A 26,119-nucleotide genomic window follows, 5' to 3' on the forward strand; every position below is an offset into this window, starting at 1 on the left:
TGGAAGCTTATATTGGGCAATTTTTGATAAAAAAGGCTGAATTTTGAATATTTCAGCCAAAAAAAATTAATAAAAATAGTCAACAATATTTTTCTGTCCTTCAAATTAAAATCACCAGTACTATTGTTTACAATTGTTACATATTTTAGCAAAATTGACCAAATTTTAGGTATAAATTCCAGAAAATCAAAATCTGAATGAAAATAAACGAAATCGGACTAATATTCACAAAAATTTAAACCACAATAATTTGCTCTAGAAATTGAAATTTTAGTGAATTCTTAAATTAGTAAATCTTAAATTTTTTTAGTAAATTTAAATTCTACGCTGGACGAGCTTTTTAATGATACCACTAACAACTCTCTACGATATATATATATATATATATATATATATATATATATATATATATATATATTTATATATATATATATATATATATATATATATATATATATGTATATCGATCGGTCAAAATTGTCTGAACAAAAAAACCCAGTTTAGTATATAGTGCCTCCTCCCTCAAGAGGGGTCGCAACAAAAATGGTTTTTCTAATTTTTTTCTATTTTGTACCTTTGAGAGCTACGCAATTATCGTTTCAGTGATCGTTATAGCAAAAATTTTTGTTAAAATTTTGAGCGCTTTGCTTTGCTCAAGCTGTTAGGTTGCTAAAGCTATGAGTAATTGTAGCTTTCTTGGTTATCCAAAATGTGTTCTTGGTCTTTTTTTTGCGTCTGGAATCTGGAACTGAATCATTACATGCTGGAGCAAGATTTTTACAGCATTTAGATTTAAAGAAATTAGTCTGAATTCAATTAGACTATTCGACTGTAAGATTGCCAGCTATTGCAGTAGTTACGAAGCCAAAATCGTCTTAAACTCGTAAAAAAATTAAATGGAGTAATTAACAAGACTGTCAGATAATTTTTTGACACTAAGGGAACTTTTTCTTGTAAAATCTTACAAATTTGATTTGATTTCCTGGTACTAGCTCTCAATTTAATAAAAGGTAAGAATTTGTGAAAAGTCAGCTAGAATAAAATCTAGTAAGGTAGACTCGTTTATCGAACATGTGTGAACTATGTCATTCTAATCTTGAACTACAATTAACTGTTGTTCAAATAAATTTGTTTGAACTGAGTAGCAATAAATTCAAATTAAAGTGGGGCTTTCAAAAAATTTCAATGAGGGTTGTAAATTTTCGAAAGCTGTACTAATGACAAAATCAATTTTTTAGTATTAAAATTGTGCTTTACAAACTGCCATAAATTGTTTGTCCTGATCAGGTTCTATTTGCAGCTCCAACTGCTGGCAATATATTGTTAATTTGTATCGAGATACTACTTAGGGACGCAAAAACATTTTCTCAATCAATTATAGATAATGATGTTGTGAACCGATGATATCGAGAAGTAAATGATTCAAATGAAAGCCCACTTTTATGCACAATTTCAACTATACCAAAAAACATAGAATAGCAAAAATTACTAGAGATAAATTACAAGCGAAATACGACTTAATTGAAATTTTATTTCAAAAAGTTTTCCTTTCAATATATAATTTTCCGTTATTGCGTTTTGGCAACAAACCAATACTGTTCACAACTAATTTTAAGAAGATTTCGTGACAAGGTTGATTTTAGAAATCATGTCAAATTTTTGAAACATATGTCTCGCTTATTTAATGCAGATTTTACTTTTATTATCTACACTACTCGGTCTGAATTGTCAATCTGATTTTTGACATGGATTTTTTTAAAGTTATGTATTTCATTTATACTGTTTTTTTGGTGCTACTGTAGGTTTTAATTTTTTCAGCACTGGTAAAAAACTGTTAATCTAAAACTGTAAATTTGTAAATTGTTGTACGGGGATATATGTTTGCATTCATATAATTTCTGGGCTTTTTTGAACCTGAAAATCTATTGGCAATATTCGCAAGTTGATCACTGGAGGGTTATAGAAGAAAATTTCTAGATATTCATTCAAATTCGATTAGAGTTGTTAAGCAGTTTATGTCTTGCACAGTTTAACATATTGTCCGTATCGTTCATTTTTGAGGAAGAAAATTGAGTGATATAAACAAAAATTAATGCATGGAAACTCTGAATTTTACAATATAATCATCGCATGAGTTCAAGTAACCTCGCCGCTATTAAACTCCCGTTTATAGTTGAGAAGACTTTTGTGGAACTATTTCCATCCAATAGCGCTTTAATTCTTATCACTTTTGGTTTCCATTCTGTCAGGAGTTGAACAAAGTAAGAGTCCCTCAACCCCTAGGGAACTGGCCGACTGTAGGCTGGGTGGGCGCAAACATCAAATATTTTCAAATTTGCTTCCCATTCCCCTTTGAGTGCCCTGAAAAACCCTTCAGCGAGGAGGTTCTAATTGAATACTGATGCGGAATTCAATTCAATTCCCTTAATTCTTATCGCGTTTATTTATTTCGAGAGCGAACCGATGGAGGAATTTGAAACGACCACCCTTAATGCAATATATTCATTTCACCCTGATTAATTTTTATACAATTTTCTCCCCTTTGATACGAATTACAATCAATATAACCACCGCGAAAAAAATGAAATTATCAAGTAAAATTGGTGTTTCAAATTGAGTTATGATCACGAAAAAGCTCTATATGGTTCAAATTTGTTTGCTATTTAGGTTATTTCAACAGCATTTAAGCATCAATAGAGTTTGTCGGCAAAAATGACCTATTTGTGGACAAAAGGGCGGTAGAAAAATATTTCGTTTGTAAATTTGGATGAAAACGTCACAAATACGCCCATAATACCTTCAAATTTGATATCAGTTCCCCACTTTTGTCCAATTTTTCACCCCCTCGAGAGATATATTGCTACCAAAGACGGACAGGGTAAGAAAAACCTATCATCCGTTTTAGCCCATTGATAACCACGGCATTAATTTTCGTGCGCAAATTCAATTTTTTTGCACGTTTTACTTTTCTGGAACCTAAACTCTACTTGACCAATTTATTCTGATGTGATTAAAATGAAAAAATAGGGTTTCTTTGTGGGATATTCTCTTACCATCTTTTAACAATAAAAATTATTTTTCTTTTACACTAATGATTACATTATATTCTTTTTACAATGGGCATAGCATAAGACTACTTCCCACCCACCACGTACTTAACGATACATTACTTAGTAGTATAATTTCACATGTGCAATCATTTATCAGTCTCAAAAACATTGGCTAAATTATTGGCAAACATGTGCAAAAGCTGGAGAGGGGGCGGGGCACAAACGGAAAAGGGGGGACACAAATGAGTTTTTTTTTATTACACGAACTTACTCAACAGACATCTATTATTTATTTGAAATAATACAAAGATTGTTCTAGGAAATACCTTAAGATTTGTATTAAATTATAGATGATTGTTGTCTGCAAACGGAAAAGATCCGAGGTTTGGAATCTGTGCTTTCTTAACTATTCAATAACTTTTCTGCTATACTAAGAAATGTAAAGAAGGCACTTTTTTGGTTAGCTTTAGATCATTTTGAATATACGAATGGGCACTTTCGTTTTGATTCAGCGTAGAAAAGTGAAGTAAAGTAGTGGCCCAAGAGAGGAGGAGGGAGCGAGGGGGGATGGAGTATTAACCAGATTTTCCATCTTATCTTTGTGGATAGCAAAATTAAAACAGGAAAATTTTCTGGGAAAGTCGCGGTTCCTTCCCGTTCTATTGAAGTCAATTCCTGAGATTATTTACTTTATTTAAAGCACTTTTTCCAACCGGTATTCATAACCGTAGGTATATCAAAATCCAACCATAACCTTTTAGCCCTATCCAGCGTCCCTGTTGTAAATAAATCTCTGTATATAGCCTTCTGCGTTTGAGAGAGGGATAATCCTAAGTTAATCCCCTGGTTAGGAACTAGAGTTGCCTATATTTCTACCCCAGCATTCCCCCGAATGTTTGCAAGTGACAGCTATAGTGCTTTGTATAAATCCATACCATTGCTGAGAAACTGTAAACCGTCTATCTAATATAAGACACGTATACTTTAACTGTGCGTTTATTACATTGATTCTAAGACTCAAAGAACTCTGTTATTTAATATTATCAATATAGCAACCTATGCAAAGTTTGAACCAAAAAGATTTGAAGCGTGAAGAAACTGGACTGGATCTGCATTTTTAAAGACAGTTTTATTAAGCTTTTTGTTTTGAAAGGTTTGAAAATCGGGATTAAATCAATGTTTGCACGCATGTCAAAAGGATCTCGAGACCTCAACATTTGAAATAGTATTTCAGGAATAAACATTTATTGCTCAATTCCGTGGAAACAGCGCCAAATTTACGCAAAACAATGCCTTGTTTAACTCAAACTTATAACTGTGTTTCTAAAATAGTCTTATAGAAAAGTCTGAAATAGTCGTAGTTATTTTCCACTAAAACGACCTGAAAGAACTCTCTACTTTGTTATTTCACGCAGACTTCCTTCTACCGTTGACAGCGTGTTAAGATTATCGTACTGAACAAATCTTTGCTAGTTCAGTCCAATTTATTAACTGGCGCAGTTTCGAAGAGTGCGTGGAGAAATTTGTTAGTTGTCTGCGGAATTATGTCTAAATTCAGCAAGACCGTGTCTGCTCTCGACCATTTGACCTCTGACAAGAATGTGGCCCAGAGCAAAATATTTCTCATGGGAATGAAAGGTCAGTAGAAATGAACTATTGAATGAACTTTTGTTCAAAATTGCAAATAATTAAACTAAGTTTAAATTTGTTGGTTTTTTTATGAGTTTTTCAATGACATCATTAAAGTATTGAGTAAACAAAAAGATAATGAATTTTTTGCTTCATGAAGCATCACAAAACGAAGCAACATTGCCTTCTGCTGTTTTTTTCGGTTCAGCAGTAGAAATATACAAAAAAGTCAAAATAGCTCATCAACACATTTTTGATTTTCTGTTCCGAAAACAATGTTATTATTCATTATTATTATTTCGAAAAGATGAAACGAATCACAACACAAACTTTCAAAACCTGTTCAAGATAATATTGTCAAAACAGTGTTGCAAACTGGACTTCAAAGGGGTAGTTTTTGACTGACACTGTATAAAAGAGACATAAGAATTCATCATGAACTTAGTCTTTTTATGTAATAAGACTCTTGTGATATCAGAAACTGGTCAAAACTGAATGCTAAAAAAAGCATGATATCAGTTCTAAAATCCAATGGGAGATTATGATGAAGACAGATGGATACAGATGGATCCCAAAAATACTGGTTTGACCTCATGTAATTTCGCAAGATCGTCCACGGAGATGCTAATATTGCAAGATATAACTAGATTTTTATTAAATTCACTTTTTAGCGGCAGTGTTTTATTCATTTCTCGGCATAAGTTCGAAATCGCAAGCTTTCCTTCCGAAAAAATAACCTCATTAAATTTTATGCTCAAGTTTCTACTACTTTATAAAAGATAGTTGAAAATAATTGGCAATTTGAAACTTATCATGGAAGTTGTTTTGATAGGGGAAAAGCTGGGCCTTCATTATCGAAGTTGAAATATAAGAAAAAATAAAAACCGACTGAGAACCTTTGGAAAAAATTCTAGTTTGAAAATATGAATTCTGAAAAAACCAGATTTCTCTTTTTTTACTATTACTAACTAAAAGCTTTATTAGTTGCTTATCATAAGCCTTTCTCAATTTCGTTAACTTAAAGTGATAAAAACTTTACTAAAACTTGAAAGCATAAAGAGTATCAAGGAACTGGAATTTACTTCAAATATCAAATTTTTATGTTTAATTTTTTTTCCTCTTGAGCAATTATACTCAATATTTGAATACTCAGCCACAAACACAAAATGCAAAAAATTTTAACATGTGTAGAAAAATGGACAATTGGTCATTTTGAATTATTATGTTTTGCAAAGAATTGTAATTTCTTTTATTAAACAGCCGAGATTTGAAAATGATAATTTTTAAAACTCGGGGTTAGTTGTTTTGGTAAATTATTACACCACTGACCTTCAAATTACTGCAACACCTATAACTTAAAGATTAAAAGATTAAAGCTATTAAAAATCGAGGATTAACAAGATAAATGTCAGAATTTTTCACATTTCTCTACCTAAGTATGGTAAAGCAGCACTGTTACTTCTATATATCGTCTCGTGTGTTTTCAAAAATCGTTTACAAATTGAACAGAAAACAGCCCCTGGTCAATAAATTTTGTTATATTTGGAAACAAGATTACCAACAGAAGATTGGGATGAAATGACATAATTTGTGGTTAATTTTAACTTTAAAACAAAAAGTTGAAAAAACAATTTGCAGTTTTTAATTTTTATTAGAAGTACTTTTTTATAGGGAAAGAGCTGAGATTTCGTAATAAAAAGCTGCAAACTAAGAAATTAGTTGAAATCTGTGGAAAAATTTTTGTTAAGAATTATTCATTAGCTTCAATCTAAAAAATTCATTAGCTGGTTATCATAAGCGTTTCTTAGTTTCAATAACTATAAAACAAAAAGGTTTCCTAAAACTGAATTAAATAAAGAGAGATCAGTATAACTCCGAAAAAGCCATTTTAATGTTTATTTTCACCTCTAGAGTAATTACACCTAATATTGAGTACACAATTTTCTTAAACGCTAAACTTCCAAAAAGTAATTCTGAAATATGCAAAAAACTTGAAATCAAGAAAAAGGAACTCACATCATTAAAACTGAAAGAAGTTGTTCTGTAGAGTTTTTTTTTCTTTTTCAAGTGTAATAACTTGCCATTTTCTGCTCCAGGAGTCATTTTCATCTCTTATTTTTGTTGACTAATGAATTGGTTCGAATGCAAAATATGAACCGTTCCAGTTTTAGAAATTAAGAAAATCTGATAAAAAACAATCAGGTCTCTATTAAAGGCTCTGCTATGGTTTGTTTCACGGCATGTAAAAACATTTTATATAAACTAGCATTCGCTAGTTGATAATGAAGTCTGATCTGATTAGTTTTAATTATACTTTGAGTTTATCCTTAACCCAATGAGACCCTGTAAAAGATTTATAAGACCTCTCTGATATTCTGAAATCTAGCAGGAGTTAGATTTAGCATAGAAGTCTCTTCTTGTTTTGTAGTGGTCATAATTCATGCAAAGTTCTCAACAAAAACGGTAAAACTCCATAATTATTCCTCTTTTCCTTTATTGGAGTGAAAAAACATTGCTATTGGTTTTTTCAAAAAGGTGAATCAGAATTAGATCATAAACCTTTATTATTTTTTGAAATCAATTATAAAATTACACTCTTTTACTGCTTTCAGATTTAAAAAATTCTCAAACGTTAATTTTACTGAAATTTTTGCTCTGAAGACCTCTATAGTTTTGAGTGACAAAATTTTTCAACAATTTGCTCTAGTCAACTCCAAAACAGCTTCAATAGGTACAAAAGTTTGGTCCTCAAGTTGGTGGGCTGATAATTTTTTTAAAAGGGTTTTGTGGAAATCTAAAAAATGTGGGATTTCCGTTGATAAAATAATTTTGCGCGTCCTCTGCCTTGCGATTGAACCAACGTTAGTCATCTTCACTTGGAAGGCTATGAAATTGGTTATGAAATGCTGATAGGAGAAACCCCACCAGAAGAAACTTAGAAGCTGATAGGAGAAACTTCAGCAGAAATTGTTTTCAAAAAGAGGAATCTTCATTCAATCGACGGGGTTTTCAGAAAACCAAAGATTTTTGATCGTTGTTTTGAAAGAAAAGCTTCATAATGTCTAATCTAATTACTTTTAATTTTAATTTGAAGTTATCCTTAACCTAATGAGACAATGTGAAACATTTAAAAGACCTATCTGATATTCTGAAATCTAGCAGGAGCTGGGAATTAACGTAGAAGTCTCTTCTTCCTTTGGAGTGATCCTAATTTATGCAAAGCTCTAAGAGTTCTCAACAAAAACTGTTAAACTTCTTAACTGCTCCTGATTTCCTTTATTCGAGCGAAAAAACATTATGATTGGTTTTTACAAAGAGGGCAATGCCAAACAGAATTAGAGTATAAACCTTTATTTTTTTTTGAAATTATTTTAAAGTTACATTGATGGAGCAAAAAAAGCTGGTATCATTATATTGATAATGGATATATGAGCAGAAAGAGAGAAGTTTTTTGAAAAGAATTTTACATTAATTAGCCTATATATTTCTCTACTTTTACACTGGACGATTGCTGAAGGGTTAAATTGCGCTTGCATTTGAGATTTGATATGTTAAAGGCTCAATAATTGTATCGCGCATTCCAAAAAATTTGCTAAAGTTTAAATGTTATTCAAAAATAGTTTCTCAAACTACTTGAGAAATTTGCGTTTCCTATCTATATAGTCATGAGAATAATTTTGTTCACAGTTCATATTACGTGTATGATAGCTTTCTTTAAAGAGTGCATAAACTGAATGTTTTCCAAAATTATTGCTGATACTGTTGATTTCTTACAGTTCTTAAAAATTTTCTACAGTTTTTTCAGTGAAGTTCTTGGTTTGAAGACCTCTATAGTTTTTAACGACAAAATTTTTTAACCCATTTACTCTAGCCAACTCCAGAATAGCTTCAAGAGGTACAAAAATTTGGTCCTTAAGTTGGTTGGCTCACAGTTATTTTGAAAAAGTTTTCTGGAAACCTATGAAATTAGGGATTTCCGTTGCTACAATAATTTTGCGCTTCTTCTGCCTCGCGGCTGAACCAACGTTAGTCATCTTCACTTGGAAGACTTTGAAATTGGTTAAAAAACGATGATAGGAGAAAATCCATTAGATGATCATTAATGAAATTTTCGCTCAATCTCTTTGTGGTCCCTTAAAAACTGCAACGCATGAATTTCTTTCAGTGGAAATTGTTCCCAAAAAGATGCACTTTCACTCAATCGTCGGGGCTTTCAGACAACCAAAGATTATTGATAGTTGTTTTGAAAGAAAAGCTTCACAAATTTTTGCAACGTGAATGCAGTTCAAGCAACGAATCCACCAATTCGTCTGAGGCGATGCAGAAAATAACATTTTTAAATTCAACAAAATTGCACTAAAAAATTTTTTATGATATACGTTTTAGGCTCTGGGAAAACACTGTTTCGACAGACTTGTTACGACAACTTTGGAGACGAGAAGGAAAAGAGCGAGAAGTTCTCAGAGAATGACTCGAAAAGGGTGAGGAGTGAAATGATGGCTAGAACTTGTGCGACCATGAGTGAGAGGGACTATGTTGACATTGCATACAAGAGGTTTGAGACTGAAGACTATGAGTGGGAGGAGAAGAAAGTCAAGGTGAGCAGAAATAGTCAGAATTAATTGACGTAGTTCCCTGGTATTACAATTGTTTTTTCCCCAATTGGAGAAGCCATTATTGTACAAAGAGTCTTGAAAAGAGCATCTAAAAGCCAATACGTAAGCGCTTTTGAGGAACTTTTGCAACATAACGGGGTTCCTCAAGATCTTATTTTAAATAAGCTCGGTTAAAATTACTAGAGTTTAAACGCAATTGTTTACTTGAGGAAGCAAAACCACACAAGATTGTGACTCGGAACTTGTGACATGTCGTTTAACGTTTAGATCTCCGACACATTCTGTTACTGATGAACAGAGTTGAAATTTCTTTCAAACACGCACCTGCACGTTATAAAATGCCGAAAGTTGACAGTGCTGTTTTATAATGCCACAAGTTGCTATATACACAGTCAGAAAATGACTTTCATTGACTTTCGTCATTGTAAAACGTACAAGTTGCGCGACTTAAGCAAGTTATTCTGACTGAGCATCTCGAAACGCTATGCGGTTCTCGATAAACGTCAGGAGTTCTCATGACTTCAAGCAGAGAGACTTTGCCTATAATTCGAAACTTCTCTAATATTTACAGCAAACAATTTTAGTTGCATCATGTTATGTATAAAAGCGTTGAACGTGATCAGGCAGTTAACATCCTTCAATTAAACTTAATTTTATTTAGCTATTTTTTGCATTTGTTTCTTTTCAGATACACCTCTCTGAGCCTGGGTTTGACTTTCGAATGGAGAAAGACTTCAGCCCTGTCCTTAGCCAGGTCAACTGTCTGGCCATATTCGTGGACTGCACCAATGAGAATGTGGAGGAGTACGATCTCTCAATCCAGATGCCTTTTCTCAGAAAGAGTGACTCCATCCCTCCTGTGGCTATCATTTACAACAGCAAAGGAAAATCAGGCAACAGCTAACTGCGTTTCTTCTAATAATGAACATATAGTATATCTATAGATGAGTTTAAGGAATATTTGTTGAAATTGGCCCAAAATTACCCAAAAAATGAAATAACATGCCACTGGGAGTTGAGGGGCAATGAGGACACCTTTAAAAATTTTATGCAAATACCGTACCAGAGCCCTTGGGATTTCTACAAAGCTGCGAGATAATAATAGGATAAAAATGAGTATATAAGTCACAAGTTTAGTCGATGACGATTATACACTTCAAAGTAAACCACTGCAGTACAACAGAATATAAAGAAAAAAGAGCAATAAAATTCTCCTAAGAAACTGAGTTCGATTTTCAAAATTAAAAGTCAAAATAGTTTTTTTGTCCCACAAATGCTAAAAAGTTGAAATTTAAAAGGAACTGTTTAATTGTTGAACGAAATTTGCGCAGCGAGAAACAATAAAAAGCAGCGACAAACAACAGCAAAACTTGACTTCGCTAAAGTATGTACGAGTTGCTGCAGCTTTACATTTACTTTTTTCCTAAACATTAGACTGAAAACTTACTATTTTTTTCCGTCAGAAGTCAAATCTTGCGTTGCAGAAAAAATTGTATCCTCTAAAACATTCCTTTCATTTTGCAATTGCTATCAAGATTACATTCGGAAAAAATGAAAGATTTGAATAATTTTAGTGACTGTTCTATAGCATTCAAGCTCCACTTTAAATCATGCTAATGAAACTTTACAGAAACGATACTAAAAATTGCCAACAAATTAAAAATTTAATATTTTGATGCAAATGGTGTAAATCATGTTTTATTTGTTATAAAGTGGATTTTGTTCACTTCTCAAATGGTTAAGATTTTTATAAGTTTTCACAAGGGCAAAACAAAGCGTATGTTGCTCAATTAGATTCTCGTCTGAAAACGAAACGTCCATTTCTTTGCCTCGGAATTTGACAACAAATATTTTTCTATTTGTTCATTACTAGAAATTGTTCAAAAACATTTTTACTTGAGATTTTGACAAGCAAAATAAATCTCCAATTAAAAAATTTGAAACTCAGAACAATATTTTTTTTCTCAAACAGTACGCTTTTACTCTAACAAAAACCCTGCTTTGTATTCTTTTGATTAAGTAGTTTTGGAACTGTTAAAATTTCTATTGAAGACTACATTTTTGACGGAACTATTTGGCTGCATCGTGTTGATAATAATCCGCATAATTTTGTCCAAAAATTATTAGGTGTGATACCCTTTATGCAAGCTTGAGGCGTGGTTCCGTCATCAAGATCAGAGGAGGAAAAGAAAATATTCGAAATTCATAAAATGATTTCGGGAGTTCTGAGGAAAAGAATAAATTCACTTTTAATTTGTCTCGGTTTAGGTGTTATCTGATCTTGCCTCTATAGTTACTGCTGATTTTTATGCAGATGCGGTGTTTCCAAGCAATGATGGCATGTAAATTTTAGCGTTTCCAAACAAAAAAACTTGATTAACTTTAGCTTTTTCTTTCTTTGTTTTTCTTTCTTTGTTTTTCTTTCTTTGTTTCTTTGTTTCTTTCTTTGTTTCTTTTTTACTTTCTGATTTTCATACTCAAAACGCTATCCTCCTGCTTATTTGTCCCTTCTTCAACCAAAGTGCAATCTTAACAAAGTTTTTATAAGTAGCGTATTTTTTATAATTTGCAATGCGTTATATTTCGTTTAAAATCAGCCCTAAGTTTAGCCGAGAAAATCTTTTTTCCAATGGCCGTCCCAACAGTCACTCTGACACACTTAACCCTCACCTTGTTCTTGTTTTCTTGTTTTTTAGTCATTTTGTGTCGTACAAAGGGCGATTTCTGTGGAGACAAAATGTAGAAAGATAAATAAAACAAGAAACAAAAATCAGAAGAAAAATTGGAATATAAAATAAGATAAAGGCTGCGAGTCTCGACTATTGGTTTTTGCACCCAACAATGGGTATAAAGCATTATTATTAAGCTAGTATTAAATTATTCAAGACAACGCTCAAAAACAGTGAACGCGCTGAGAGCTAATTTTACATGGCTGAATTGGCTATAATTTTTATAAAAAAGAATCTTAAAAACAGCAAACTAAAGGATACAAGTTTTTTGAAGAAGTAAGGATACATGTTTTTTGAAGATGTTCTTTCTAATTGGTGAACTTTGTAGTACTTGTGAACTTTTATCGTGACAGTCGGGAGAAGTTTTGGATCAAATTTGAGAGCTAGCTCGCCTTTCACGAATAGGCAAAATTAAAACACAGGAAACGCAATTAACACGTAACTTTTCAATCAGAGAAGAGCATTGATCGTAGCAAAGTGCGCTACTACATCGGCTACGACTCTCTAGTGGCCTCAATGCCAACTCAGATAGCAGAAGTGGAGGTCAAAGACCTCAAGAACGTAGATGACGTCATAACTGTGATCAATACGTGTTTGAGACAGGGCTGGATCAGAGAGGGGGTTGCGTTGCCAAAACCAAACCCTAGAGTGGTAGCACAGCATTGAGCAAAGCAAAACGAAACAGAGTTGATTAAGTTTTCTAATCGAACTATAATTTATTCACCTGGTTTTGTTAATAAAAGCATATAACAAGTTCTTTATATTTTGTTTGTATAAAATTTAACTTTAGCACTTGTAGTTTTCTTGAAGGCAGCTGCAAAGCGTATTGGTTATGCATGTATGATATGATCAATTCCAAATGGGGATCCTGCGAATCTTGCATAGATCTTACATTCGTCTTTATTCACAACATAAGTTACTCAAAAGGACCAGATATTTTTAACATTGCGATAAAGCTTCAGGAGCAGGGAATCTTTTTCTGGCTAGTTTCATGGGAAAATAATTTTAGAGAATAAATTGTTAAAGCACAAATTTAGGCGTGTTTTCATTTTTTCATGACATAAAACATTTTTATAAAAACTTTTTCTCACTCAATGAGCGGGGAGAATAAATTACTGAAGATTGGCGTAAAGAGAAGAGAGTTAACACTCCGCCGTGAACTAATATTTCGGTGAGAAGTCAATCGTATGCAACATCAATATGCAGTTTCCCTAACGAATTGTTTGTTGCTCCAAAATTTTGATAACCGATCTGATTTAGTTTGAAATTTATTTAAGAAAAATCCATGATAGCGACACAAAAGAGAAGATTGCAATTGACGGCCAAAAAATAAAAAAGATTTGAACTGCTCCAGGTCTCAATATAGAATAAAAACTGTTTTATAAGATTAGATGGACGCCGCCTTTCAAGCTTACTTAAAATTTAGAAGAGCTGCACAAGATCTAATAACTACGGGATTGGAGATTCCCCTGTTTTTGAGGACAAAAAATCAAACCGACAGTGAGAAAACAAGATTGAGTAAAAACACACAGAAAAAACGACAAGAACCAAATACTTGCAACAAATTTTTTGATAGGATACAAAAACATAGTTGTTCAATTTCATCAATTGAATGTAATTTATAGGTGGTTGTGCAACTATAATTTGTTCACTCAGTATCATTGAACACGAGTTGTTTCCAGTGGCTCAGTCACGTTTGAATGGTTATCTTGCAAGACGCAAGGTTCATTCAAATTCTTGTAAGATATTTCAAGATAACTATTCGTCTTGCAAGAATCTTGAAAGATATCCTTTCATCTTGCAAATATGCATATAAGTGGAACACAATCGAACAATGTTAGAATTAAACGGAAATGTATTATCTATCATTTTTTTCATTATTGTAATGATTTAAAACCAATCTAGCCGTAATTTCGTTTGTTTCCTGCGTAAACTCTAATATGAGTTACTTTCAAAAAGGAAACCATTCTAGTTTGCAAAATAAGAATTGTGAATGCGAGAACGTGTACTTAAATGATAAAAACAATTATTTATACGGCTACTTTAATTTTTTACAAGGAAAAAAATTGAAATGTGTAATATTGGAAAAATAAAAGAAAATAAGTTTCCCCATTTGTGTTTGGATTGCTCAAAGAAACAGTAATTAACTCTTAGTTATACCAGTTAGTTGTACTACTTAGTTATACTATAGTTTCCGCGTGTATTTACTGGTTTTGGCGGTTTTTGCTGATCTTAATACGTATTTTGCAACGCTTTAAGATTGTAAGTCATCATCATTCTCAAACGGTGCATCGTCCAAAATATCATTTTTTTGAAATGTTCACAATTTTTCGTGATTTTGCTATACATATCATAGGAATCAAAACCGAGTTTTTCAGAAAAAAAATTATCTATGCGAATAGACTGCACTTAATGAGGTAGCAATACACTCTTAGGATACATTGATACAGTACTGGGCTGACAATATACAATTGGAATACAAAGTTTCAGTGCTTACACTATGGGACGAGGGTCCGGGTACTTAATTGAATTTAAGTTCTACTTTCCTAAACATACTGTAATGCAGATGTTAATTTTGCTTCAATTTACTTCTTAAGACCCACTCAAACAAGTTTTTGGAAATCTCTGCGCTAGATGAAATATAAAGCGTCAGAAACAACTAATGAGAGCAGATCTCGACTGGAACGGACTTACAAGATAAACCTTTGTCATGCAACATTTTGCAAGATAACCATCGGGTTTGCCAGATCTTGCAAGATAGCCATTGGTTGCAATATTCTTGAAATGTTTTGCAAGATAATCATCTGGTATCGACTAAGGTGGTCAATTGAGAGCTTTTGCTAGAGACTAGCGGAACTAAAGATTTAAGTGCTTGAGACCGTCAAGTTTTGTTAACGCAAAAAATGACATAACATTCATTTGTCTCTAATGGTGTCCTTTTCCATTTCGAAATGAATAACACTAAAAAATTCATGGTTTCTACAAACTAAATTGTCAATTTTCAGCGCATGGCGGAATTAACACTGCTCTTAATAAAATTGCCTTTCAATTTCTCGCCATTTTGATTCATCTCTAAATTTTTTTTTGGTTAAATCTCACATCATTGTTTATAATTTTCCTGAAAGTTATCACTGGTTTACTAACACATTAATTGGTGTTAAAATAGCTTCGACCGGTGTAGGCCAATATATTGGCATCAAGATGTGGGACGAAGGACTATAGATCCAAGCGCAATATCACTCTGATCAATTACATAAAGGAGGTACTTTTTGTCTGCTATAATGGGAAATGAACCCAAAGTATATATCACTCAAAAGCAAGGGGAAATCAATTTTCAATTATGTCGGCGTTAAGTTCAAAGCAATGATATGTAATCAAATCAATCTAAATCGTGTTTTAATTGAGCTTTTTTTCAATCATCGTCCATTTTTTTTACTTGATTAGTCACTGAATTAATAAAATTGCAATTGTGAAAAAGATGTTCAATTGAAACATTTCATCCGTCTTTTTGAATTTCGTCATCTTCAACAGAAAGTCGTCTTCACGAGATGGATATCCTAAAATGAACCAAAGTAAGAATTCTGGTGTCAATTTTCTAATATGTTTGGACTCGTACCAAAAACATAGAAAGAATGACACCCCTTTATACACGAAAACCACAAGCACAAACATAACCGACTAACGTCGGGCGAATTGCTCTCAAACGACCGGCGAGCGGTTGGCTTCGTCAGTAGCTAGCCACGGGGGGGGGGGGGGTGCACTGGGGGCTGATGGGGGGCAACACTGGGTTGGGGGGGGGGGGCAACAGCACGGTGGGGATGGGGGTCAACGGGGGGGGGGGGGGGGTTTCTCAACCTCTCAGAACCGCCCTTCACACCATAACTATAAGTCTCCAAAACAGTTTGAGCTGAAACAGAGCTGAAAGGCTCTGAGAGCACTTAATGCCCGCTGGGCGCTACCTGTTTATCCCGTTTTTGAGGACGAAAAGTCAAAAGCGTCGGACGAAAAATCGGTCAAGCGAAAAATCGCATAAAAAAAGACCAACAGGACTAATATAATTGCTACAAACTTCGTTTGAGAGCAATTAAACACACACGTACACACACACACACACACACACACACACACACACACACACACACACACACCACACACACACGCACACGCACGCATACACACGCAAACAATACATAAATACATGCACATACACTGGTATAGGAGTAGGGCATAATTTTAAACAGGACTGAACACCTCTACCAATTCTCCTTAGTTTTGTTTTAAAATTCCCCACAAAAAGTAAAATTGATGATTCAGGAATCAAAAATGGGATGCGACATAAAACTTTTGCGCTTATTAATTTCAATTTTCGTTTTCTCATTTAAAAGGGGATACGTTTTTTGTCCAAAAAAAGGAGTGAATGGCAAATTTTACACGAAAAAGAATCACTACGCTGCATAACGTATATTTTCATGCTTTTGTAGACAACAGCAGCCACAGCTTCTTTTAAGCCGAATTGAATTGTATTTAAAAAAATTACATCAGATAAAAATGAGAAATAAAGTTTCTTCACGAGCCATCTCAACGTTAACAGGTGATTTGCAATTAGTAATGCGATGGCCTTTTATACGATTCTTTACAAAATTATTTTTTTCTGTGAGTCTAATTTGAAGGTATTTATTAAATGGTTTAGAAAGCATTGAAAAATTATACTTGAGAAATATGTACGTTTTGCGGGGTAATAACTGAACACTTTCGTAGAAAATACGAGCAATAAGACAAAATTGTTTATATTTGCTAAACTGCCAGTAAAATTGCTATCGATGAGATACAATTGCTTGGCAAATAGCAGTTTTAGAGAATATATGCCCGGGCTCAACGTCAAGTCTTGGTTTAATACTGAATCAGGGCTCTAATCATGCCAAGCCATGACGAGTCTTGAATCAGTCTTGATCACAATTTCTACTGTTGTTCAGTTTCATTAACACAATAACGAAAAAGAAAGGCAGCCATTTGAAATGGCTTAGCTGCACAAATCTTCAAAGTGACTAAAGGAGCGCAGGAAAGCCCAAGCACTTCTGAAATATCATCAGTGGAGAATAAAAAATTCAGAGATCACCCAAGCAAGCCATTCATTTCGTTCACACATATTGTTGTTCAAAAAAAACTCAGTTCTGAATGAATAGATGTTTCATCATAAATCGGTAATTGCCTGTTTTGTAGGTGGCTTGGCCAAAATTGAAAAATATAAAAATTTATTTGAAACTTTTTGCTTTTTTTGACAAGCAAAATTAAGTGCAGTTTTCTTGCTATAATCAATATGATTCATTGGAGACATGAACTATAATCAACATGAGGTATTTTCCAGATTGAAAACGACCTCCTATTATGGGAACTTAATTTTATGAACTCACAGATATTTAAGGGAGCTTAATCGGAAAAAAGTCAACAAATTAAAAAAAAATAGGAAAAAGCATCTTGTTCTCTTTTTTTGGATCCGTTTTTTAAAAAAATAGTTTGACTTTCTATTGAAAAAACCTGAGTCAAAATTTTTGAATAATAATCAAAAGGAGGATAAAAACGGATTTTTTTTCAGCGTTTTATTAGCATTAATGTAACTCTCTAATTCGTTTAAGGAGAAACAAATCGGAGTTTTCTATACACCGCATTGATCTGAGATTTTTTATGACCTCTCATAATTGTGATTTGATATTGAACCAAGAAGGCTCGGTAGTTTACGTTTGCTCATTTTTTTTCCAATCCTGCTTTTCCAGTCTTTTGATTTTGTTGTTAACCAAATGAAGAAAAAATGAAACTTAAAAAGATCCAAATTCTCCACCGAATAATTTGCGTATTAGTAAAAAAATGAGTGATCTCGTGTATGCCTCATTAGATAGCCGATAAGGACCAACTACTGATCGAAGTCAACATTTATTTTAAAAAATCAATTAGCCACAAAGTCAAAGCATCAAATAAAACCTAAACAAAACAAGTTTAATTTGTTTTCCACTAGACAGATGAAGGACCAGTACCAAATGTTACTGACTAACAAGTCAGCAAAAATAAGAACCAAAAGACGGAGCAACGTTTAAAACTCCACTGTATATTTTGGAATCACTTAATTTCACAACTCGTTAACATAGCCGGCAGATTACCGGAAAATAGTGGTCGTTGACGCGCTTGTTGCGAGAGAAAAAGCAACCGAAATTGATTAAATTTTTTCCTGTTTTCTTTTTCAGTGTCAAAAAAGTTCAAATTTGGCGTGCAGTTTCAGTTAGATGCTTAAGCTATGCTTCATTTAGCTTCTAAACTGAAAAAGAGTAAACTTAATACGAATGTCAGCTAGCAAATACTCTAATGAACTTTGTTAACCTAATGCTTAATGACAATGACCAGGCTTAATCAATTTTAAAGTTTCGGTTGATTTTGCTCTTTTGATTTTGATAGTATTCACTAAAAGAAAGGAACGATACAAATCAACACTTGGAGAGTATTGATGGCCTTTGGCGCCCCCAAAAAGTTGATACCAATGATAAAAGGTGGATAGGCGTTCCTTTTTGCAGCGAGATCCCCTTGCTTTGTAAGGCTCAAAATATCTGAAATTGTTCAAAAAAAGATTAAATTAATTTGACAATGAACGCCAACTTAGACAAACTTGACCATGAACTAAATGGTCTGACAAATTTGGTAGGCAGACCCTTGGTTTTTGGGATAATTGGATGAAGCTGGGGACATTGGGAGAGGAAAAGAAACGCCATTTTGATTAGTATCATTAAAATTTACTTCACCAAAATTTGTCCATTCAAGTCTCACGGAACGGATCTTGTGTCCAATAAAATTCAAACACGTCGCCTTCTTTTCCTTGTCGAAAAATGAGAAATATGTAATGAAAGAAACCGAAAAATGACATCCTTCAACGAAGATTCTGAACATTCTCAAGACTGGCTTACCTATTTTAGATGATAAGTTTAATATCGTTCGAAAGTAGTCCGTTCTGTGTCTTTGCAGACAGTGGCCAGGATGGCAGCAATAAGCGCCGCAAATGTGAACATGAATCCGAGCCAAAACATGATATTTTTGATCTTCCAGGGATCAAGATCCAGACCATATTTGTCAGAACCAAACGCAGCGGTGAACAATCCCATAATAGCTATAACAAGAAGTTGATCATCTTTAGTTGAATTCTATACACGTTTTGATTCTTTTTTTTTCGATGAAAGTTGACAACAAAAAGGTACAATCTTAGTACAAAATTGGCCTATACTTCAGTCTGGCACCTCAACCTGGGTGATCGATGTTTCCCCAAGCTGCTCAATATTGCGTAATTCGATAATAAAATCTATATAACTGAAACTATACAAAATAAAACTTTTTTGTCAAAAAACTTCACAGAAAAATAAACATATAATTTGAATCACAATGCTGATATTAATCTCAATATCTATTGGCAGCCTTGAATTGCCTGTAAATTCGGGGTTTCAGCTTGGTTATCAGCTTGGTTGGTGCTCATCCATGTAATTAGAAAGGCACTTTACCCACCCCACTCCCCCCACCCCACACCTGTGTTTTTTTTGTCTCATCATTACCCTAGTCGAGATCTAGACTTTATGAAAAGACTCAAAAGGTTAATGGGAACAATGGTGACCCAAATTACACGTCCATACACGGTTCCTAGGTGAAAACGGTCGAGCTCACTTTTTTCTTAAGTCCGAGTTACGGTGTTATCCTGGACTATTATAGTCAAGAAAATATCTTTTCATAGGTCAATAAATTTTTGGTCAAGAAGGCTATTTTCTGGTTCTCGACTAGGGTAACACACACCACAGCATTAATGAAACCTGGTCACCTGTTAAAGACAAAAATACGAGTAATGCGGAGAGGAACCCACACACGATCTGGCAGTCCTTTTTACACAGAGCCACTCCGAACAGAATGATGCTCGGTAGCAGGAACACGACAGTGCACACATGTCCGGCCAACATTATCTGCACGTTGGTATCTGAAATGGCAAACAGCCATGATCATTTGAAATTGCTCATTCTCAAATAGAGGAGAAAAACTGCTAGTCGGGTCATAAAGGGAGGAAAAAGTGTTATAGGTGTGAGTGTGAACTAAGATAAGAGTGACATAGCTTGATAAGAACATTTTTTACTTTCATGCAAAGAAAGTAATAGACATTTTCTTTCAGTTTTTAAAGGGCAATCATTTTGAACAATCAAAACAATTTACAATTTCACTAACCTGTTTTCCTCCCGATTTTGAATTTTTGGTAGTAGAAAGATTTTTCAGAAGAAAATAAAATTGTGTAGGACCCGTTATAGATTAAAATTGAAATTAAAATGTTTTTATTATTATGAACTTTGAATGACAACCAATGATGTCAAATTGCGCCGTATGGTGTTATCTTTTATAGAGTAAAATTCTTAAAAAGTCCACACTTTTTACGCTCCATGTTCTAAGTTTATAGTTGCAAGCGTGGGATAAACGTGACAGAAATGAATTAACCCAGGTTTGCTTCAAAACAGAAAATATCTGTTACCATTATCTCTGCATGGCACCTAATTTTGAGCAAGCGGGCGCTAAAAAAATTGAGGCAAATTTGCTTGACCTTTGTTCAGGTAATTTCAGTTCAGGTAAAATTTAAACCAGTGACCCTTGAAATATTTAGGCAAATTTCGGGTAACAAATTTATTTAGAGTGCAAAAAACCCAACATTTTGTTATTAACGTCTGGTCAGCGTCACTGTTCATGGTTGTCCACAACGGTGGTGGTTAAGCAGGTCGATAATCAAGCAAGCCGAATTTTGAAAATGAGTTTAATAAGCCAAAAATTAGAGGATATATGTTTAAACATTATGAATGCATTTCAGTTATTACATATGCATATGTGTGGATAAACATTTAGAAAATACTAATAGAGCGAAGGTTTTGAAAAAAAATACGAGCACAGTAATAAGTCACTGCATACAATGTAAACATCATACACAAAATTGCCCCTATTGCATTTTTTAGTAATAACGAGCTTTGTAGAGGGGTCTACTACCCCAGTGATTGTGGAATTTTTATCGTGTAAGATCTGATAAGATGCTGACTAAGAATTTTTATCGTGTAAGATCTTATCAGATCTTACACGATAAAAATCCCTCTTATCAGATCTTACACGATCAAAATTCTGGTAAGAGGAATTTTTATCGTGTAAGATCTGATAAGACATCTTATAAGATAAACATTCCTCTTATCAGAATTTTTATCGTGTAAGATCTGATAAGACATCTTATAAGATAAACATTCCCCTTACCAGAATTTTTATCGTGTAAGATCTGATAAGAGGGAATTTTTATCGTGTAAGATCTGAAATGACATGTTTAATTTTTTCAATATGATCGTATAACGTAGTCAAGGTCCTATGAATGTAAAAAAAGAATCGGTCAGCTAACCAATTATGAAACAAAAAAATGCTTGATGATTCTGTTTTGGCGGCAGTTTTAGTGTGAGCCATAGTACCCAGGGCTAAACTTAGCAGTCCAAGATAGTTTTTGTCTTTGAAAAAAAAATTCAGCCTAGTTTGATAATCACCGTTTCGGAGAAAGCCCCTGCCACTCAAATAATCTTTTTTACATTATCTTATAAGTCTTCCAAGACAGTATAAGATATTTTTCTCTTTGTTGCTCTGACACTTAAGTTTTGCATGCTTTAGCTTTCTGGCTACTGCTTGAGAGCAACTCTGAATTGTCTTCAATATGAAGAATATACCATACTTCAGGAATATATATAAGAGGAAATTTTTATCGTGTAAGTTCTTATAAGAGGAATTTTTATCGTGTAAGATCTTATAAGAGGAATTTTTATTGTTTAAGATCTTATAAGAGGAATTTTTATCGTGTAAGATCTTATAAGAGGAATTTTTATCGTGTAAGATCTTATAAGAGGAATTTTTATCGTGTAAGATCTTATAAGAGGAATTTTTATCGTGTAAGATCTTATAAGAGGAACTTTTATCGTATAAGATCTGATGAACGTCTTATAAGATCTTATAAGAAGATGCATCCCCTTACAGGCTATTAGCAAGATGGTTTGTCAGAAGTTTGTCAGATCTTACACGATAAAAATTCCACAATCACTGGGGTACTATAATATTTTTGAAAATTGTTACATATATGCCTGGACTGGACTCACAGACAAAATCAGTACTGAACTAAAGTATTTTAATTCTTTATTTTTGCTCTAACCAGTACTATGATCATGTCATAATTTAGACTTCTTATGACAGAAATCAGAGCAAAAACTTGTCGGAATTTGTGCTGCATGATGAAAGTACAGTTTGAAAATGTTATTTGCATTCAAAGTATGAAGTCTGAAAATGCTATTCACAGTGCAAAAAAAGTCTAAGAATGCGTCAAAAAAACTGCTGTTAATGCATTAGTTGGGCCACAAAAACCACCGTTATTCGCGCCAATAACCTCCGTTTTCGCTCATTTAATAATACTTAAAATGCTCTGTTCTTTTAGGAAATCAGGCAGGCATCCATTTCAATTAAGATTTCCTGTCCGAGTAGTACCCGGAGTGGATACTACCGTTATCAAAATAGGTCACAGACAGGGTTTGACTGGACGGAGTTTGTACTATAATATTTCACGCTCGATAGTGGTGCAACTGTTGGATCATCTTTCCTAATTTAGCCTATACCCCAATTCGGTCGTTTTGTTCTGATCAACAGCCCTAATTACTTTAGCCTTCTTCGTTTTGCTAAAACCCGGATTAAGTTGGTTCTGTTGGTTGAAATTAAACTTCTTGGACCTTCTCGCCATAGTAAATCAGCGCTAAAACATTGTGTTCCAGTTGTAAATCGTCGGCCCAGTTTTGTATCTGTTTTCGCGGAGCTAAAACTAAGACATTCATTCAAAATTCCATTATAATCTGAAATAAAAACCGTAAAAATATGCAATTTTGGTCCAAATTTGTCAGATTCCAGGCACTCAGTTTGTATTTTCTGGTTTCGGTGTGTATTCTCTTGTTTTGGAGGGTTTTTGCTAATCTTAGTACGTTTCTTGCAACGTTTTAAGATTGTAAGTCATCGACATGCTCAAAAATTGCATCGCCTCAAATTTCATGTTTTTGAAATGTTCACAATTTTTCGTGATTTTGCTATGCATTTCATGGGAATCAAAACCAAAAATTTTTCAGAAAAAAAATTATCTATGCGAATAGACTGCACATAATGAGGTAGCAATACACTCTTAGGATACATTGATACAGTACTGGCTGACAATATACAATTGGAATACAATGTTTCAGTGCTGACACTATGGGACGAGGGTCCGGGTACTAAATTGAACTTAAGTTCTACTTTGCTAAAAAATACTGTAAAGCAGGTGTTAATTTTGCTTCAATTTACTTCTTAAGACCCACTCAAACAATTTTTTGGAAATCTCTGCGCTAGAAGAAATATAAAGCGTCAGTAACAACTAATGAGAGCAAATCTCGACTGGAACGGACTTACAAGATAAACCTTTGTCATGCAACACTATGCAAGATAACCATCGGGTTTGCCAGATCTTGCAAGATATCCACTGGTTGCAGTATTCTTGAAATGTTTTGCAAGATAATCATCTGGTATTAAGGTGGTCAATTGAGAGCTTTTGCTAGAAACTAGTGGAACTAAAGATTTGAGTGCTTGAGACCGTCAAGTTTTGTTAACGCAAAAAATGGCGAAGCATTCATTTGTCTCTAATGGTGTCCATTTCCATTTCGATATGAATAACACTAAAAAATTGATGGTTTCTACAAACTAAATCGTCAATTTTCAGCGCATGCGGTTGAAATTAAACTTCCTGTTGGTTGAAATGAAACTTCCTGGACCTTCTCGCCATAGTAAATCAGCGCTAAAACATTGTGTTCCAGTTGTAAATCGTCGGCCCAGTTTTGTATCTGTTTTCGCGGAGCTAAAACTAAGACATTCATTCAAAATTCCATTATAATCTGAAATAAAAACCGTAAAAATATGCAATTTTGGTCCAAATTTGTCAGATTCCAGGCACTCAGTTTGTATTTTCTGGTTTCAGTGTGTATTCTCTTGTTTTGGAGGATTTTTGCTAATCTTAGTACGTTTCTTGCAACGTTTTAAGGTTGTAAGTCATCGCCATGCTCAAAAAGTGCATCACCCCAAATTTCATTTTTTTTCCCGAAATTTTCACATTTTGTCATGATTTTCCTACGAACATCATGAGAATCAATCCCAAGGATGCTCAATCTGTTTTCAGAAAAAAACCGTCAATGAGACTTAAACTGCACATCATGAATTGAAAGATACCGAGTTGAAGGATGCACTGATACAGTACTGGGCCGACGATATACAATTGGAATCCAATGTTTGAGCCCTGATTTACTATGGCACTACGGTCCGGATGGCTGCTGATGTATTATACCAGGAACAAAATTATGAAAACAAATAACCTTTCCGGAAGGGAGCAAAAACATTAATTTTGGGGGTTGCCTAAATTTCGCCTATGTAGGACCGGGGGGGGGGGGGGGGGGGGGCTAGCGAAAAAGATCCGAAAATGATACTGGGCTTTTCACAGGTGTTAAAGAGAGTCATATGGGGATTTTCACAGACGTTATAGGTCCAAAATATTAAAACAAAAATTTTTATTTTTACTAGCCGTCAAGCTTCTTGTATGGGCATTCACAATCAGGAAATTGTTCGGGGCTAAAACAAACAAACATTCAGTTACGGTTGTACTGGAAATAAATCAAGACTGCCGTCGGCTGATAACGAAAACGTACGAAGTTGGAAATCTCTTTTGATGTGAACTTCTATTTTTCCTTAATTGCCTTCCAACTTAAACTGCAGTTTGGTTCGCTTGCCAGTCTGGCCTTTAAAACTTCATATACTTTTAGGTTCTTAAATTCGACCTTAGAAAGATGTCATACGACGTTGCATGATGCATTCAACAATTATAAAAAAAAAGTTTCTGAAAGCGTTCTAACTTAAAATTATTGGTTCTTGGAAAAAACATTTCAGCAAGATAACCATTGTACTTAAAATATTCACATGAAGGAATTATACGAGAAAACGTTTTCAAATTCCCTCTGTGAACAACCCTGTTTCTTGATATAACCACAGTTTTTGATAACTACGGATTTTTGATAACTACAACAAAAATTTGCGCTGAAACTGCGTAAGAAATGCGTTGAAATTTTATTGTTCCTACATTTTCTCAAAAGCGGATGCGCCGAATTTTTTAACGGATGCATTGAATTTGCGCCGAAAGTTTGTAAGAAAAGCGATGAAAAAAATGGTTAAACTTATGAAAATGTTGAAATATGCTGAAAATGTGCTGAAATTATGTACGAAATGCGCTGAAGATGCGCTGAAATTTTGAATTTTCAACGCCTTCTCAAAATTTTAGCGCATTTCAGCGCTTTCAGCCCATTTCTTACATGATTTTAGCGCATTTATTATTGCATTTACAAAATAATGCGCTGAAACGGCGCTGATACCTCACCCGGGAATATCCGTTCTAAATCGAGATGGACAAAGAAAAACTTACCAAGATAGCTTGAAGAAAGCCAATGTGTAAAACAAGAGAGCTCCACTTGATAACAATAATCCAACGGCATGTGGCACATTAAGTTTACTGTTGTTACACATTTACACCTCGCGAGATCGAAAATCACGGACAGAAGGTGAAATACTAATGGCAACCATTAGTTGTCGTCTTCAAAATCTTCGAATGGTGACCACATATTTTTGCAACATTGAGAACTTAGTTCTTTTTTTTTAAAAAAATGTGATAGGAAGAGGGAAGTCTCGTGAAATACCCAGATGCTCAATTTCAAATAAAAAATTGGCAGTCACAAAGTAGTTACATTTCAGTCAGGCAATCTTTATGAAAAAATGTTTTTTAACTCTGGGTTTTCAATGTTGCGAAAAAATTTCGTAGCTTTAAACAACACATAGACCAATTTTGATGCTCTCAACTCAAAATGTTTTTTTTGCCCAGCTCAAAAGCTTGTTAAAGTTAGACACATAATCGAAGGGATTTCGGCGTAACTTAGAGAACCAGGATACGATTTCATCGGTCAATAAAATTTCGAGG

The 26,119-nt window shown here is 33.9% G+C and overlaps 2 protein-coding genes across 3 annotated transcripts; one reads left to right on the forward strand and one right to left on the reverse strand.

Moving 5' to 3' along the window:
- Positions 1 to 2,339: 2,339 nt before the first annotated feature.
- Positions 2,340 to 12,820, forward strand: LOC142340878 (uncharacterized). 2 transcript variants are annotated; one of them, XM_075391636.1, is made up of 5 exons: positions 2,340 to 2,878; positions 4,285 to 4,688; positions 9,066 to 9,277; positions 9,984 to 10,188; positions 12,479 to 12,820. In XM_075391636.1, exons 2-5 carry the CDS (start codon positions 4,595 to 4,597, stop codon positions 12,688 to 12,690), a joined length of 723 nt encoding a protein of 240 aa, XP_075247751.1. In that variant the 5' UTR covers positions 2,340 to 2,878; positions 4,285 to 4,594; the 3' UTR covers positions 12,691 to 12,820. The 2 variants fall into 2 exon arrangements, with proteins under 2 accessions (XP_075247751.1, XP_075247752.1); XM_075391637.1 differs by having other exon boundaries at positions 4,466 to 4,688.
- A 2,530-nt stretch (positions 12,821 to 15,350) lies between these two features.
- LOC142340879 (uncharacterized) lies at positions 15,351 to 25,896 on the reverse strand. Its single transcript, XM_075391638.1, has 5 exons — positions 25,571 to 25,896; positions 24,680 to 24,726; positions 19,868 to 20,020; positions 18,972 to 19,171; positions 15,351 to 15,581 (listed from the first exon to the last, which is right to left on the reverse strand). The coding sequence occupies exons 1-4, from the start codon at positions 25,669 to 25,671 to the stop codon at positions 18,990 to 18,992; spliced, it is 483 nt and encodes a 160-aa protein (XP_075247753.1). The 5' UTR covers positions 25,672 to 25,896; the 3' UTR covers positions 15,351 to 15,581; positions 18,972 to 18,989.
- Between the last annotated feature and the right edge of the window lie 223 nt (positions 25,897 to 26,119).

This window comes from Convolutriloba macropyga, chromosome 6, assembly GCF_964194025.1.
Source record: "Convolutriloba macropyga chromosome 6, txConMacr16.3, whole genome shotgun sequence".
NCBI lineage: Eukaryota > Metazoa > Xenacoelomorpha > Acoela > Convolutidae > Convolutriloba > Convolutriloba macropyga.

What these genes read in the sequence shown, in the direction of transcription:
- LOC142340878 (XM_075391636.1), top strand. Translation starts at nt 4,595, where the DNA reads ATGTCTAAATTCAGCAAGACCGTGTCTGCTCTCGACCATTTGACCTCT. An exon ending in ATTTCTCATGGGAATGAAAG is followed by an intron (nt 4,689 to 9,065) that starts GTCAGTAGAAAT and finishes TATACGTTTTAG; the next exon opens with GCTCTGGGAAAACACTGTTT. An exon ending in GGGAGGAGAAGAAAGTCAAG is followed by an intron (nt 9,278 to 9,983) that starts GTGAGCAGAAAT and finishes GTTTCTTTTCAG; the next exon opens with ATACACCTCTCTGAGCCTGG.
- LOC142340879 (XM_075391638.1), bottom strand. Translation starts at nt 25,671, where the DNA reads ATGTGTAACAACAGTAAACTTAATGTGCCACATGCCGTTGGATTATTG. An exon ending in CCCATACAAGAAGCTTGACG is followed by an intron (nt 20,021 to 24,679) that starts GCTAGTAAAAAT and finishes TTGCCATTTCAG; the next exon opens with ATACCAACGTGCAGATAATG. An exon ending in CGTATTTTTGTCTTTAACAG is followed by an intron (nt 19,172 to 19,867) that starts GTGACCAGGTTT and finishes TTCTTGTTATAG; the next exon opens with CTATTATGGGATTGTTCACC.